This window comes from Pocillopora damicornis, chromosome 11, assembly GCF_964200805.1.
Source record: "Pocillopora damicornis chromosome 11, jaPocDami1.2, whole genome shotgun sequence".
Taxonomy (NCBI): Eukaryota; Metazoa; Cnidaria; class Anthozoa; order Scleractinia; family Pocilloporidae; genus Pocillopora; species Pocillopora damicornis.
Genome location: NC_142680.1, coordinates 16,375,178 through 16,392,304, shown reverse-complemented (window position 1 = coordinate 16,392,304; position 17,127 = coordinate 16,375,178). Strand labels below are relative to the sequence as shown.

The following is a 17,127-nucleotide window of genomic DNA, read 5'->3' as shown; positions in this document are numbered from 1 at the left end:
ATTTTGAAAAGCGCACAGGATAATACGCTGTTTCAATAGTCTTTTGAAAGGATTATTGGACTTTTTGCGACTTTGAGTTTTCAAGATCACAACTAATTAATATTCATGGAAAATTGGGACCAGAGAAGAAAGTCCGGATAATCGAATAGTCCGGATAATCGAATAGTCCGGATAATCGAATAGTCCGGATAATCGAATAGTCCGGATAATCGGGGTCCGGATAATGGAGGTTCGACTGTACTTTGCGTCACAACTGACACTGCAAAAAATTAAGCAAATTAGGACGGCCAAGGAAACAACATTAGACGAGCTGGACTAAACGGAGATTTTATAAGAAGAATTTCTGCTCATGTGATAAACATTTTCATGAAAACAGTTTCAATTTTGAATGGCCTTATTTCACCCGTTGTTTACATTGGGAACACTGACAACGCCTACCATCTCTCTGGATCTTAAAACCTGTTGTGCCGAAGATAACTGACCCCGCGCGAAAAATGCAATGTGTACAAGATATTAACATTTATAAACTTCTCGTGACGTTTATGGGCACAAATTAAGCATGATTGAGGGACAGGACGAAAATTTTGAAAAATGAGGGAACTTCGTAAGAACGACGTCCTTCTAAGGCAATTCATGTCGTATAAGAATATTAATCAAAATAATAATGGTCTGTGTAAGAGCATGAAAACATGATTTTTTAAAACTTTTTTAAAACATGATTTCAGATTAAAAAAAAAAAATTGAGTTCATCATTTTAATTTGCAGACTATGATCAATTAAAGTCAAGATTTAAGAAACAAATCTTTGCCAGAATCTAAGATATTTCCGAGGTTAAATCCTCTGGCTTTGAATGTCCAGTGCAAAACATTTCAGTTTTGTAAAGCAGGAAAGATTGTTTCTAAATTTATTTTTTTAACTACTAACCTTTTTTACACAAGAAGCTTGTCTTGTTTGATATTCTAGTCGTATGACTGATGAAACCAAAAGCAAGAAACCAAAGTAAGACTTTCTCTGCAAAACAAGATAATTGCAAATAGCCATTGTAAGAAAGACGTAAAAAATTGTAAAATAGAAGTAAAATGGGTGAAAAACGGTTACCGAGTATAAAGATTGAGCTTGATTTATACAGAACAACAAAAAAGCCGTTTAGGAACCTGAAAATCAATGGCTTGTCATTTTCTCCATAAATTAAGCGCGCAAGGTTAATTTATCAAACAGACTAGATTTCCCCGCCTTGAATTCCTTTTGAAATTTAGTAATTCTCTGCGATTTGTATATACTCTGCGTTACAACTTACACTGAAAAACGTTAAGAAAGTTAGGACGGCCAAGGAAACGACAATAGACGAGCAGGAACAAACGGAGATTTTATAAGAAGAAGAATTTCTTCTCATGTGATGAACATTTTCATGAAAACAGTTTCAATTTCCAATGGCCTTATTTCACCCGTTGTTTACATTGGGGACACTAAAAAAGGCTACCATATTTCTGGATCTTAAAACTTGTTTTGCCGAAGAAAACTGACCCCGCGCGATGAATGCAATGTGTACATGACATTAACATTTATAAACTTCTCGTGACGTTTATGGGCACAAATTAAGCATGTCTGTTTGATGAAATTCACACAAACGGTTTGATTTTTAACCAACTGATGAAAAGGTATGAATGAAACGAATTGGCCTCAACACGGCAAAAGTACCGATGTTAATGCGTCAGATGTTCTTTATCTAAGGAATAAGAAGAAAACTTTGAAAAAAAGAGGGAAGTTATTAAGAACAACGTCCTTCTAAGGTAATTCATGTCGTGAAACAATATTAATCAAAATAATAATAGTCTGTGTAAGAGCAGCTCGATCATAAAAGCGCTGGAATATGAATTTAAATGAAAATATGATTTTTTAAAACATTTTTAAAACATTTTTTTAAACATGATTTCAGATTTAAAAATCTGATTTTCCCGATCATACATCTCGTCTCTGCTTTTACCTTTTCACTCTAAGAATATGACACCAAAAAATTGTTTAACGTACAATTTCTCCTTAGGGTATCAATATATTCTTCAGCCAACAGTTTGGAGAGTAAAGAAACTTATCGGCTGGACGGCGTCAAATTGACGCAACACTTCATTCTCTAAAAATATTTCCTGAGATATTTGTTACATTTGCAAAGGAGACTTAGTAAGATCATGGAAGTTAAAGGCCTAAGATTGAGTTCATTGTTTTATTTTGCAGACTATTATCAGTTGAGGTCAAGTTTTAAGCAACAAATCTTTGCCAGAATCTAAGATAATTTCAAGGCTAAATCCTCTGGCTTTGAATGTCCAGTGCAAAACATTTCAGTTTTGTTAAGCGGGAAAGATTGTTTCTAAATTTATTTTTTTACTACTAACCTTTTGCACAAGAAACTTGTCTTGTTTGATATTCTAGTCGTATGACTGATGAAACCAAAGGCAAGAAACCGAAATACGACTTTCTCTGTAAAACAAAGATAAACGCAAATAGCTATTGTAAGAAAGACGTGAAACCTTCTGTAAAATAGAAGTAAAATGGGTGAAAAACGGTTACCAAATATAAAGATTGAGCTCGATTTGTACAGAAAAACAAAAAAGCCGTATAGGAACCTGAAAATCAATGGCTTGTCAACTTCTCCATAAATTAAGCACGCAAGGTTAAATGATCAAACAGACTAGATTTTCCCGCCTTGAATTAATTCGAAACTTAGCAATATTGTGCGATTTATATAAACTTTGCGTTACAACTGACACTGCAAAAAATTAAGCAAATTAGGACGGCCAAGCAAACAACATTGGACGAGCTGGACTAAACGGAGATTTTATGAGAAGAATTTCTGCTCATGTGATAAACATTTTCATGAAAACAGTTTCAATTTTAAATGGCCTTATTTCACCCGTTGTTTAAATTGGGAACACTGACAACGGCTACCATCTTTCTGGATCTTAAAACCTGTTCTGCCGAAGATAACTGACCCCGCGCGAAAAATGCAATGTGTACATGATATTAACATTTATAAACTTCTCATGACGTTTATGGGCACAGATTAAGCACGTCTATTTGATTAAATTCACACAAGCGGTTTGATTGTTAACCAACTGATAAATAGGTATGAATGAAATGAATTTGACTCAACACAGCAGAAGTACCGATGTTAATGCGTCAGATGTTCTTTATCTGAGGGATAAGACGAAAATTTTGAAAAAATGAGGGAACTTCGTAAGAACGACGTCCTTCTAAGGCAATTCATGTCGTATAAGAATATTAATCAAAATAATGATGGTCTGTGTAATAGCAGCTCTGATTATAAAAGCGCTAGTGTATGAATTTAAATGAAAACACGATTTTTTAAAAATTTTTTAAAACATTTTTTTAAACATGATTTCAGATTTAAAAATTTGATTTTCCCGATCACATATCGCGTCTCTACTTTTATCTTTCACTCTAAGAATATGACACCACAGAATTGTTTAACGTACAATTTCTCCCTACAGTATCAATATATTCTTTAGCCAACAGTTTTGGAGAATAAAGAAACTTATCAGCTGGACGGCGTCAAATTGACGCAACACTTTATTCTCTAAAAATATTTCCTGACATATTTGTTACGTTTGCAAAGGAGACTTAGTAAGATCATGGAAGTTCAAGGCCTAAAATTGAGTTCATCATTTTATTTTGCAGACTATAATCATTTTAGTCAAGATTTAAGCAACAAAATCTTTGCCGGAATCTAAGATTATTTGGAGGTTATGTCCTCTGACTTTGAATGTCCAGTGCAAAACATTTCAGTTTTGTGAAACGGGAAAGATTGTTTCTAAATTTATTTTTATTTACTACTAACCTTTTTTACGTAAGAAGCTTGTCTTGTTTGATATTCTAGTCGAATGACTGATGAAACCAAAGGCAAGAAACCGAAATACGACTTTCTCTGCAAAACAAAGATAAATGCAAATAGCTATTGTAAGAAAGACGTGAAACCTTCTGTAAAATAGAGGTGAAATGGGTGAATAACGGTTACCAAGTATTAAGATTGAGCTTGATTTGTACAGAACAAAAACAAAAGTAAAAAAAGCCGTTTAGGAACCTGAAAATCAATCGCTCATGATCTCCATGAATTAAGCGCACAAGTTTAAATTATCAAACAGACTAGAATTATCTCCCCGCCTTGAATTCATTTGAAATTTAGCAATACTGTGCGATTTGTATATAATCTGCGTTACAACTGACACTGAAAACGTTAAGCTACTTAGGACGGCCAAGGAACAACAGTAAACGAGCCGAGGCCAAAAGAAGATTTTATGAGAAGAAGATTTTCTGCTCATGTGATGAACATTTTCATGATAACAGTTTCAATTTCCAATGGCCTTATTTCACGCGTTGTTTACATTGGGAATACTAAAAACGGCTACCATCTTTCTGGATCCCAAAACTTGTTTTGCCGAAGAAAACTGACCCTGCACGAAAATTGCAATGTGTACAAGATATTAACATTTGTAAACTTCTCATGACGTTTATGGGCAAAAATTTAGCTTGTTTTATTTGATTAAATTCATACAAGCGGTTTGATTGTTAACCAACTGATGGATAGCTATGAATGAAACGAATTTGACTCAACACGGCAGAAGTACCTATGTTAATACGTCAGACGTTCTTTATCCAATGGATAAGAAGAACATTTTGAAAAAAGAGGGAACTTATTGAGAACGACGTCCTTCTATGGCAATTCATGTTGTGTAAGAATATTAATCAATGTAATAATGGTCAGTGTAAGAGCAGCTCTGATTATAAAGGCGCTGGAATATGAATTGGAAAATTGATGAGAGGTCGCATTAACACATCAAAACATTGACAATTAAATATCGTACTTACCTCGACTCTCACTCTGAACGCTTTATTGCTTTGTATGGTGAAACAGCCAAATTTAGAATTAGAATCAGCAGCATGTGTCTATTATAAGGTTATAAGCATGTGGTGAATCTCAGCCCACCCCTGAGGGGCCGATATTAAGTATGCATTGTAAGACAAGTCGGGCAGAGGTTTGCGGGGAATCTAGCACTAATTATTAGTACAAGAGCCCAGACAGACCTCTTGCTGGCTCGTGTTTCTAAAGACCTCGTACGTTCGCGTGGGCGAAGAAGCGCTCGTGACCAAATGCCGATAATGAGGTCTCGTATGCTAGCGTATCCTCCCTCGCAGTTTTTGTTAGCTCTCGTCACGCAACGGAATGAGGGAGTGCGCGTTGCGTGACGAGACTAAACAATGGATCCGAAGGAGACAACAGTGAGCGTTGCACCGATTCAGTTTATTTTTGCTTACAATTATTTAGACAACAAAGAAAATAAACCACAGAAGGCAGGTTACAAACCCATTTTCTGAATCTTTGCCCGATTTGACGTTCTCACCTAGCAACCATAAAAAAATACCATTAGTGTAAGAATCACGTTCCGCAAATATTGATAGTTTTACTCATGCGTAGATCAATCCGAGGCTTCATCATTCCCCCACCCCCCACCTGCGCATAGGGTGCGTTGCGTGACCAGACCAAAGAAGACGCGGCTGCGATACATTACGAGCAGCCCCTCCTTTTCGGCATAGTCCGCCGCGCGAGTCAAAAAAAAAAAAAGAACAAAAGAACAAAATAAAACAGGGAAAAAAAGAAAGAAAGAAATTGTTGTCAGCACGCTACAGGGAGCTCTGGGAGTGAGGCGCCCCATCATCAATTTTTCTCACCAACTTTTTTTTTTGTATTTTTTTTTCTTCATAGGCGACGGACTTCGCTGAAAAGAAAGACTGGAACTGCTTGTAGTCTACAACTGCCAAAAAGACTGCAAACGCATAAAAAGTTTGCATATTGTAATTTATCACATAAACTGCGGTGTTATGCAGGGATTTCCGGCCCCGAGAAAAGCCGTAACAACACAGGTGAAAAGATATCGTATTTGTTCACGTGTGTTGATATAGCCAATACAATTTGTCGGAACTTTATCTATAAAAGACCTGCGCGCTCGATGTACTTTGGTTTGATTTATGACCCTCAAGCGAAAGAACTCCTCTAACAAAGTATACAAAAAATATTTTCGTTGCAGATATTGGCAATGAATCCAGAATAAAAGCTGAACAAAACAGAGATGTACTGACTCTCACAAGGGCGTTGTACTCTAACCAAGTGCTTTTATTTCTCACCAAACGTTTTTCTAGTTATATTTACATTATATGCTACCAAATTTAATGTATGTGGCTTAAAAATAGGCTGCGATTTGGCCAATGGTACTCGTATCTTCTACAAAGTTCTTCTCCAGCTTTCTACGGTGCAGCGCTTTAAAGGTCACACTTCGCAACAAAAAGATTCGTTTATGTTATCAAGCCAAATGGACATTATCATTTCATTGTCATTATCATTTCAACTTCATGCAATAGTGTAGTTTGATCGTCCGGGTGAGTGTAGTCCTGAGAAGGACTGTTGTCGGTAGTGGTGACTGACTTTTCGACAACCTGAGCGGAAATCATCATCAGAGTCAAGTGAAAGGTTGTTGTCAGTCGAATGTACTTAGTCCAGTTTGTGTACACAGATTGTTCAGTTTTGCCGTGATGTTATTGGCTGTAAGACTCAAATGGCGTAGGTCAGTCGTGATTGGTCGGTTTGGATCCGTTAGTGAAGTTAGGTCGTTCTGTTCGGGTCGTTTGTAATGTTAATGTTGCGGATGAGTCGTTTGTATTGTGCCGGTAATGGTTGACACCTGTTGAGGGGAGTCTGTTCCAAGTTAGTAAACCACCTTTCCAGAGTCAGTCGTTGAAAGTAGTTGGTGCTTAGGTTAGGCATTGCGCAGAGTTCCAGTCAATAGTGTGGTTCCTAAGTCGGTGATGTTCAGCAATGTGATTGTTGACATCGCCTTTCCTCGTCGCTCGTTTGTGTTCAGTCAGTCTAGTTGCGAGGTTTCTGCTAGTCTCACCGATGTAGGAGGCGTGGCAGTCGGAGCAATTGATCTTATATACTGCTCCTTGTCTGTTCCTCGGTTCGTCTCTGTCTTTGATGTTAGTCAGTAACTGACGTAGTGTGGTAATAGGTTTGTAAGCGACGCGGATATTGAATGGTTGTAGGATGCATGAGATGTTCTCAGATATGCCTTTTATGTATGGTATAGTGGCTGTGGTCGTAGGAGTTGCGTTGTCGTTAGCTTCGGTAGTAGTAGTAGGTCTGTGAGTGTTACGTTGGATGAAGTCTTCGTTGTAGTTGTTCTTTGAAAAAACACGGTTAAGGTACTTGTTCTCGTCGGATAAGCTGTCTGTCGTATTACATACTAATTGCGTTCGTCGGATAAGAGTCCTGATAGTAGTGGCTTTGTGTGATGTCGGGTTGTAGGATGACTCGTCCAGTAATCTGTCGGTATGTGTCGGTTTCCTGTAAACTGTTGTCCGTGGTGAATTGTCGTCACGGCTTACCAAGCAGTCTAGAAAAGGTAGTTTAACATTTTCTTCGACCTCTCTATTAAACTGTATGTCAGTGTTTTGTTCGTTAAGGCGGTGGTGGAATGCGTCGATTTCGTCGTGTCGTACGGCAGTAAAAGTATCGTCAACGTAGCGTAACCAAAGTGGCATCGTCTGTCGGCAAGTGGAAAGGGCGCTTTCCTCGATGTTCTGCATCACAATTTCTGCTACAACAACAGAAACTGGAGACCCCATAGCTGTACCGTGTAACTGTTTGTAGTGTTTGCCGTTCCACTGAAAGTAAGTTGATGTCAGGCAAAGGTTTATTAAGTCCATAATGTCCTCTGTCGGTAGCGGTAGAGGGTCGCTAGATTGTAGGATAGCAGTCTCAGTACATTGTAGTGCCAGTTGAAGTGGAATACTTGTAAAAAGCGATTTCACATCAAATGACACTAGTTTGTAGTCGTCAGGTATCTGTACAGTCTTAGTGGCGTTAATGAAGTCCTCGGTGGATTGTAGTTTTCGTCTGGATTTGTCGGTGAGCGGTTGTAGTATTGTCGTTAGGTACTTGGACAGTTGGTATGTCGGAGAACCACAGAAGGAAACAATAGGTCGCGTTGGGAAACCAGGTTTGTGTAGTTTCGGCAGACCATAAAGTTTCGGCGGCTGTGGTACTGAGCACCTTAGTCGGTAGTAGCGTTGGGTGTCAATGGCGTTTGTCTTCTTGAGTGTCAGTAATGTGCTGTTAAGTTTGCATTGAAGCGCAGGAGCCGGGTCACGTTTGAGTTCTTCGTAAGTCTGTTTGTCGTTAACAAGTGTGTCCATTTTGTCGTGATAGTCAGTCTTGTCCATGACAACAGTAACTCGTCCTTAGTACCTAACGACAATACTACAACCGCTCACCGACAAATCCAGACGAAAACTACATTAACATTACAAACGACCCAAACAGAACGACCTAACTTCACTAACAGATCCAAACCGACCAATCACGACTGACCTACGCCACTTGAGTCTTACAGCCAATAACATCACGGCAAAACTGAACAATCAGTGTACACAAACCGGACTAAGTACATTCGACTGACAACAACCTTTCACTTGACTCTGATGATGACTTCCGCTCAGGCTGTCGAAACGTCAGTCACCACTACCGACAACAGTCCTTCTCAGGACTATACTCACCCGGACGATCAAACTACACTATTACATGTTACCCCCGGGTTCAAACCATCTACTGTATTTCAACTTCAGTTACGATCTAAAAACCTCTAATATAATCAAGGGCGCTTTCCATCTTGCTCAAATGTCTGATTTAACCAATTGAAATCCAAGCCCAACATGGCCACCAAAAAAACCAAACTTTGGCAATATTTCTTTTCTTCATCGGTTTGAATGGAAATTCCAGATCCATTTGAAGGACATAAATTTTTTCCTTGAGTATACTGTTAACTTCCTCGAAAGCTGAGTCAACGAGTAGTTCATTGAAATCTTAGATAGAAGCGACTTTTCCTAGTATTAACGTATAAAAGGAAGACATGTTGAAAATTTTCAGAAAAGAAGTTTTGTAGTTGAGTCCCGCGTTTCGACCCGAAAATCGATTCACGAGTCTGGATAAAAAACACTGCTTAAGGTTATGGGATATGAAACCGGAACTGAATTTTAGCTCAAAGGATAGCGCAACGGGATTAATCTCTCATTGAAAAAAAAAATTATTACACTTGGTTCGAGACAGAAGAGTTTATCATATTCGTGTCTTCTATTTACAAACCACGCCACATGTCAACCGTCGGACATTATGGCATACCCGACGCCAACGGCGGTTCCTAAACACACGTCTGCAAATCCGTCGTGCTACCCAGTTACACACCCGGTTACAAACCCATCCTCTAAATCTTCGCCAGATTAGGCGTTTCTCACCTAGAAACCACGAAAAAATTCAGTTGGTGTAAAAATCACGTCCCGTATATCTTTCTTGAGTTTTACACCCCGCCCAGGGTATTTTTTTAACTTTTAAAGATTGGTTTGTTCTTATTCTACTCCCGACTTTCTAGGCCAAAATTGCAAATTTTTTATTTAAGGATTCTCTTTTTTGTGATCAACGAATGCTGTAGAATCAAGCGAAGTCACTTATTATGTTTCGGTGCTGCTGTTGGGTGATTCGCTTGTATGCATCAAACTGCGCTGTAAAACTTTTCGTTCTAAGTCATTTGCTCACAAAACGTTCTCTTTTCATTTGGACTTCTCCATGTTAAAAAATAAAAACACTTGTATTCTTCTTTGCCATCTCGACACTTCAGCTTTAAATTCCCCATCCAGGCAAGGTTCACATTCCCCACCCCCCAGAGGGCCTTTTGGTCAAACGACCCTAGGTGTCCGAATCGATGTCTACATGTATCATGTATTACGGCGTGAATTATCTCGTGGATAATGCGTGACACATTACCCTGTGGTACGCACACATGCGCTATAAAATAAAACACCGCACAAATCTTCGAATTTTCCACAAATGTAGTTAGACAAAGTTGCCTTTAGTCCCCAAGTATTTCTGATTGAGGGACCAAGCGGCCAATTATAAGCGGAAAAAATGGCCCATCTCGCTTTCTTGAGAGTCAATCAGCACACATCAATCGAATCACGTTACCAGCACGCAGAGGTCATAAGGTCCCATTTTTTTTCTAATCATCGATGTAAACAGGGAATAATATTAAGGATTACTTTCTTTCTTTTAAGCAGTTCTCTCTTAATGTGCGTTATTTTGTCAAAGAAAACAAAAACAATAGTTGTCCTAAACACATCCCACCCACAGCCTCACCCGGACACCTTACATTACCAGAAAGCACATCCTATTCGATACGACTTACGTGCGTTAGGAATGTCATATAGATCGGTTATTTTAGGGAAATCTCTGGCTTCCTCATCAATGACTTCATCAACATCCTCATCAGACTCCACATGAGCTTCCTTGTCATTTGGTTTCATAGCTCTTCTTACGACCACATAAATTGGCAGATTTGCACACAGATCCTCCATTTCAATACTGAGCACTGAACGATCGTCAAGCAGTTCCACAACCTTCATTTGTATTTCAGTTGAGGTGGTTGGTACGTCTTCACCTGTTCCGAAAGTATGCTGATTATATAATGAGACAAAGTCATGAAAATTAGTAATCAGACGCGCCAAAACATTGCGAGGCTGACGGTAAAAGACCCAAGGTGTGGAAGTAATTCAATCTCACTCACCGTCTCTAAAGCTTCCTTTAAAACAGCGGGTGTGGGAGTTTTATCGACTGAATTCGCCACATAGCAAGCCTTTTCTGCTGGCAGATGAATCATTGTCACTTGCTGCATGAAAAATAAACTCGGCTTCAGTTGGTACTTTTGGGAAAAGCAAATAGTAAAGCCGGGACACAGATACAATGAACTGACACACTTGAAAACCTAAAAGTTTATACTGAGATAAACTCGAGTTATTGCAGTAATTGATAATGATAAAGATGCATTTAAATGGCGCATTTTCCGAATGAATATGCTCTGATGCGCTTAACAACCCTTCAAACTACAGTTTACAATGCTCTATTCAAATGAAATTTTGTAGGTACTCTTAGTTTAGGAATTTGTGGACACATGGCCAGGCCATAACACCGGAGCTACGTTCTTAACGGTTTATCGTCCTTATTTGGATAAACTTGAAGGTCTAAACATTTGCAGATGTCATAGCAAAGGCAGCACATTCTCGTCATTCATATTAAGACTCTGAGTGTTGGGCGGGTCTGGGACTTGAAACCTTCACCTCGTGCACGGCAGTCCAGCGCTCTACAACCTGAGCTAACCGTGGGGTTATTAATATCATTAGAAGAAATGGCATGAAACAGACTTTTAGCGAAGCTTGCAGCGCGTAACAAAGTGCCATACTAATAAAAAAAAATGATAGTAATAATCTGGTTAATAAAAATCTAAGAAAACACATAATAGTTAAAGGAAAGAGGTCCTTCAACAACTTATCGGTGAAAGGTTTTTTTTTTTTTTAAATAGAATGAGTTCAATACTTCACCGCCCTTACCAACCCAAACAATTGTATTCAACAAATACGACCAAATATTACCTTTTTGAAATCGTAGATTATATCTCCTGCTGATTTATTAGGTGATGTCTTTGGTATATGGAAAGTCTCTGTTCCCTTTGTAATGTCGATTGCAATCTCTTCTTTAAATGTTTTCCCGCCTTCAGAGAACTCCACTGAATATTTACTGACAGAGCTCTGAGAAAAAATGGGATTTTATTCAATTAAAAGAAGATGTATTTCGACCTACATGTAATTACGTGGATTCGTTTTCGCTACCGTTAGTCAAAAACCAAAATTAAAGGTTGAAAAGGAAGTTGGACGGCAATGACTTAAAAATTCTGGTCTTTGTTAACGCAACATCTACTAAACTATGGAATAACAGAAACTGAACTTGCAAAGATCGATCTTTATTTAAAAGGAACAATTTTATGAAACAGGCTAAGGGTAACTCAATAAATTTCTAACCCCTCAACATCCAGGATTTCTGCCGACTGGTAACCATACATTTTCCAATTGGCTCTCTGAGAGAATTTGAAGCTAAATCAAGACCATGTCTTTTTCTTAATTCTCATTATATTCCGGCCCGACAATGTATTTTAACTGCTTGGATATTAAAACAAATAATCACTTACCTTCTTCTCTGATATCGAAGAGAATGACTCGACAGATACGACCAACGGGGCAAGAAACGAAAACAATATTGACAACTTGAATGTCTGTGAAAAAACTGCAAGTCAGTAATTTAACGCGAATTTCGAATTTTAACATTTAAAAACTTCTCTTATTTTTTACTCCCGTACTCGACATATGATTTTTCTCTTGCTTTATATCAATAATATCTAGGCATTCAGATTAAGAATTTCAATAGTCGTCTGATACTAGCCGGAGCATGGCTGAGGAGTCTAAGAAGTCGAAAAACAGATAAAATATGAGTCACTACGTTATACCTACCATTTCTATTAACACGTGGAATTAGGGATTGGATCTTGACAAAATTAAATAACTAATATGAAAGAAATACCCAAGGAAGAGTACATTACTCAACTTCAATTTAGCCTATAAACCTGCAATGCAAGTGCATGTGTTACTAAGACGACAGTTCGTGCTACAAATACTCCTAAAATTTTCAAAACTCACCATCTTCACAGTGTAAGAACACAGCAAGTCAAACGCCAGAGCTTCTGATTTGCTTTCAGGCGAGCTTCTGCCATTTAAATGCATGGCGTTTCAGCAATCTCGAAACAAATATTGGTAACAGTTTCGAACTGTTTTCCTTTTCAGCGCTGCGGGATTCGATTCAATGTTCGTTGAAAGTTGATGATCACACAACGGTCAAAACGTTACGTGCTCATCAACTTTCAAAACTTAGGTTAGAGAGTAGCAGTGCAGCAGGATTCAATTCAATGTAGCTTGAAAGTTGGTAGGCACACAAACAACATATAACATCACGTACTCATAAATGGAGAGTGTAGCGCCATCTTTCCCTCTTAATATGTGAGGTGAAGTGAGGATTTACAACTCATGATCAGGATTAAAACAAATCGACATCTTTCATTTATAAGATATGAATGAATCGGGGTGAAAGCTGAATAATGAATAACGGGTTTAAGTTAAAAGTAAATAATGAATAATTGGGTTTGTAAACCTCGGAATAATGAATAACCTAGTCATGCCAATGGAATAATAAATACCGCTTTCTTATAAGATTGTCTTGGTTATGTATTTTCTGATATACCTTCAGAAGCTTTTTTTTAAGTGAATCAACAACGTGCAAAGTAAAACTACAAGAGACGCAAAAAGTGTTCCGACGAAACTTCCGGCCGAAAGTGTTTCGAGTCGTAAGACAACTTCACAGCTTGACAGGTTTTCTGTCAAATGTCTTGTTATGGCATCGTTTGACGTTTGATTCTCGTGGAAGTTGCACGGTGGTTATCTTTGCCGAGGTCGTGTCTGGTCGGTTTTCGGGGAATAATGGGTAAAAGCAAGAAAGAGAAAAAAAGAATTCGCGATCAACGGTAAGGCAATTTTATATCTATTTCAGTTTGTTTCAAACATGCACCGATTTCAAGTTTATTCGAATCTATCTTTTTTGTATGCTTTGGATATGGTAAATATCTTTCCCTCAGCAAACGTTTCTGGTCACCTGAATGACGGCGCTGTTCAAGGCGGTCAACCAGCAGGTCAGTACCAAACAGATTTTGAGATCGATTTGTGATACGATGATGACAATAATGAATAGTGAATCACAAACTTCGAATAAAATTCATCATGACATGAGTACAAAATTTTTTAGACTATTCATCCTTTTTTCTTTCTCCCTATCCAGGTCGCAATCAACGGAAAGACGCCGGAAGGATAAATCGAGGTACGGATTTCAATGCCGTATGCGTATTTCGACGAAATAATCGGAGAATTCCAGTAAGACATTTCCTCGCATCATGAACATAAAGTGGCGCGCATCGCCATTGGGAAACTACCATGTCCAGATCAAGTTAACAAATACAAACGCTGCGAAGCAGTTTCCGTGTAGATCGATTATGATCGAGCATTAGTAAGAGAAATTTGGAGAAATCGATTTTGAAGGATGTTGTTTCTTAAATTAGCACCAAAAGTTTAGAGTAACTTATTTGGAGACGACTTTAATTTTGTGTTGTCCTTTCCAAAATCTCGCACATTCCTGCTGGCTATAGACAACCAACCGACTTGACCTTTTGCTTGTGCTTTATCATATCGATTCCGCTCTTAATGGCAATTGAATCTCCACTTGTTGAGTCAAAGTTTGGTATTAAGTTTCCAAGCTTCATGATTTCAACATGGTCTAGAAAGATCACTTTTTTTCTTCCTGTCAATAATAAGTCGATCGCCGCCGATGCGGCAGGGTACATCATTTATTCCAAATTTACTTCACGCTGTGAACGTCACTTACTCTTTCTGTTTCCTCAGGATTGGTGTGCGAGCGAAAGGTGAGCCACCTGAAAGCGCGGAAAAAAGGCTCCTATATTCGGCTCGTTTATGCTTTGCTAAAAGGAGACGAAAAGACTGTTGCTCAGGCTAAGGTTTTGGCAGAGCTGCGTGCGATAAAGATAGCATGCTAATCTTTTACAAAAAATAAAATATCTTCTAATGAACAGTTTTCCTTTAACTTTAGTATCAGCTTGAGGCAGTCGGAAAAGCTATAAACGAGCGAACACAAACACAAGCATTATGCTTGTTAATAGAGATAAGTCTTTTATTTTTTACCCACATAGCCCCACTTCATCATGTAAAAGCTCCATACAGATGTTTTTTTATCTTTTGCCTATTTTGTGGTTTTTCCAAACATTCGGGTTATGTTTATATAGATTTGTCACCAATAACTGGAGCAAGAAAGGTATGTAGGAAGATGGAGTTGCTTGCGGAAGAGAATAGTTGCCGTTAAAGCGAAAAATACTTTGTGATAATAATAACAACCATAGCACCGAACATTAGCAACAAACACATGTAAACGTAAACGTAAATAATCAAAGTGCTCTGTGAGCAAACTCGTGAATTGACACATGATTTTTTTGGATTATGTTTAATGTTATCTGGTTTAGGGAATTTTGTGGTTGATTGTCATATCTAGAGAACGAGCAGTAGTTCAGTGTTCGCAGCAAAGAAACAAAGTAACGTTGGGATAAGAAGGCATTACAATTAAAATGATCATGCTATTACATTTGACAAGGGTGGATGATGTCATGTGTTTTAAACGTATATCATTTTTGTTTCTGGTTCAAAAGAAAAGGTTGGAAGTACACCTTTTGCTGTTCATTTACGCAAAATGTAAATTCATCAACGTCAACAGTAGAAACTATACGGCAAATATACATTCATTAGCACTTCCATGAAATTCATGAACGCGAACGAACTTTCAATAACGCTATTTCCATATGTATTAACATTCAATAGCATCAACGGATGAACAATTGCACCTTTGAACAATCAAACAGAACAAATATACTTTTAATCTCGCGTAATGGTTGATCATTAACACCAATAGAAAATCAATTGCATAGTAGGACAATCAATTGCGTATTAGAGACATTCAATAATACAATTTGCATAGAGATGTACATTCAATTGCACCTTCATACAATCGTTTATTCGACATGGTAAATCATTAACGTGAACTGACAAACATGTGTGTAGTAATAACAATCAACTAGGGAAAAAGAAATTTCAAAATTGTTCGATTACAGTGTACTCTAATGTAATGTTTTGTAATTATCCTTCAATTTCTTCATTATTTAAACATCTTGGAATGTACGTTTGCATAAATCTGTACCACTGTCCACATTTAGCAGCCGTGATGGTGCCTATGTTTCTCTGCAGGGCCTGAAGTAGCAATTGAGTGCGGAAGTTGCCTAACGCGATTCCTTGTCGCCTTGCCTCTGCTCTGTTGTTCATCTGTTCTTGCTGCTCTGGACGGCTTATGTCCGCTTTTATGGCTGCTTTTAAGGCACTTATTGCTTGCTCTACAATGTTAAGAAACGGGCTGTATGGTGGTAGCTTTTTAAGCTCAGAATTAGGACCAGGAATGGCAGGATTGTTGTGGGCTGGTGCACCGTCATAAATGAAAATCACATGTTCATTTGGGTCGAGATTTAGCCTTGTCTGTGACAGAAAATCATTAAATCTTTGTCCATTCATTCCACCGAGAAATGCCGAGTGAAAAACGAGTCCATTGGTGGGTGAAATTGCCAGTGCTACAGTAACATTTCTCCCTCGCTGACCACATACTTGTCGATATGCCCTCTCTCCCATCCTTGCTCGTCCGTGACTTCTTGCCGTCCAAATATTGTACCCACACTCGTCTACGAAAATACTATGATTCACTACAGCATGGCGCATGAACCAGTTGGCATAGTCGACTCTTTTTTGCAGGACATCAGGGCGGTTTCGTTCAACTGGGAGTGGCCTTGCCAATTTCATACGATACAACATACCTTCAAGTGTTCTTGCTACTGTACGGTCATGGATTGTTGGTTTTCTTGGAAGACGCTGTCTCAATTCTTGATTTATCTGTGCTAGTGTCAGCAGGCAATTTTCGTTCAAAATGTCATTCAGGCAATTCCTCATTTCATCATCTACTCGAACATGATTTGCTCCTCCTCGTGGTCTCTCCGCGACCCTTCCTTCTCGCAAGTATCGTGCAACGATACTTCTTGCCGTTGAACGGTTCACTCCGATAGTAGCGGCAACCGTCAAATAATCTTCATTCACATCTTCGAAGGCTTGAATAATTCTTTGACGCTGTTCAAGTAGGATTCTGTTTCTTGGTGGCATGATTTTCTCCGGTTATTTCTGTCTACTTGTTCGTACAGTGTACTAAACATGTAAAATGTTCTTCATTTTATATCTGCTTCAGCAAAATATTGTGCAAAAAGGAACATAAAATTTAAATGATAATGTACATACTCTTGTATTTTTGTTCAATATTATAAAATACATGTAACTAAGATGAATGACACTAATGAATATTTTTTTCATCCTATTGGTTATTCGAAAAACACCAATGTTTGTCAGTTCACGTTAATGATTGACCATTTTGAATAAACGATTGTATGAAGGTGCAATTGAATGTACGTCTCTATGCAAATTGTATTATTG

General features: G+C 38.2%; 4 protein-coding genes across 7 annotated transcripts; 1 reads left to right on the top strand and 3 right to left on the bottom strand.

The window, feature by feature from the left end:
- Positions 1–6,164: 6,164 nt before the first annotated feature.
- On the bottom strand, positions 6,165–8,286 carry LOC149037816 (uncharacterized). Its single transcript, XM_089187388.1, has one exon. The coding sequence runs from the start codon at positions 8,284–8,286 to the stop codon at positions 6,817–6,819; it is 1,470 nt and encodes a 489-aa protein (XP_089043514.1). The 3' UTR covers positions 6,165–6,816.
- Positions 6,165–12,766, bottom strand: LOC113664876 (uncharacterized). Of its 2 annotated transcripts, XM_089187412.1 has the most exons (6): positions 12,637–12,724; positions 12,132–12,215; positions 11,539–11,694; positions 10,677–10,778; positions 10,299–10,566; positions 6,165–9,354 (listed from the first exon to the last, which is right to left on the bottom strand). In XM_089187412.1, the coding sequence occupies exons 1-6, from the start codon at positions 12,718–12,720 to the stop codon at positions 9,194–9,196; spliced, it is 855 nt and encodes a 284-aa protein (XP_089043538.1). In that variant the 5' UTR covers positions 12,721–12,724; the 3' UTR covers positions 6,165–9,193. The 2 variants fall into 2 exon arrangements, with proteins under 2 accessions (XP_089043538.1, XP_089043539.1); XM_089187413.1 differs by lacking the exon at positions 10,677–10,778 and having other exon boundaries at positions 12,637–12,766.
- Positions 12,767–13,376: 610 nt separating this feature from the next.
- On the top strand, positions 13,377–14,999 carry LOC149037815 (uncharacterized). 3 transcript variants are annotated; one of them, XR_016181098.1, is made up of 4 exons: positions 13,377–13,514; positions 13,626–13,679; positions 13,826–13,864; positions 14,443–14,999. XR_016181098.1 is itself a non-coding variant. In XM_089187425.1 (3 exons), exons 1-3 carry the CDS (start codon positions 13,553–13,555, stop codon positions 14,592–14,594), a joined length of 318 nt encoding a protein of 105 aa, XP_089043551.1. In that variant the 5' UTR covers positions 13,435–13,552; the 3' UTR covers positions 14,595–14,999. The 3 variants fall into 3 exon arrangements, 1 of the variants encoding a protein (XP_089043551.1); XR_016181097.1 differs by lacking the exon at positions 14,443–14,999 and having other exon boundaries at positions 13,826–14,072; XM_089187425.1 differs by having other exon boundaries at positions 13,435–13,679.
- A 727-nt stretch (positions 15,000–15,726) lies between these two features.
- On the bottom strand, positions 15,727–16,848 carry LOC149037814 (uncharacterized). The gene has a single exon (XM_089187400.1). The coding sequence runs from the start codon at positions 16,801–16,803 to the stop codon at positions 15,742–15,744; it is 1,062 nt and encodes a 353-aa protein (XP_089043526.1). The 5' UTR covers positions 16,804–16,848; the 3' UTR covers positions 15,727–15,741.
- Between the last annotated feature and the right edge of the window lie 279 nt (positions 16,849–17,127).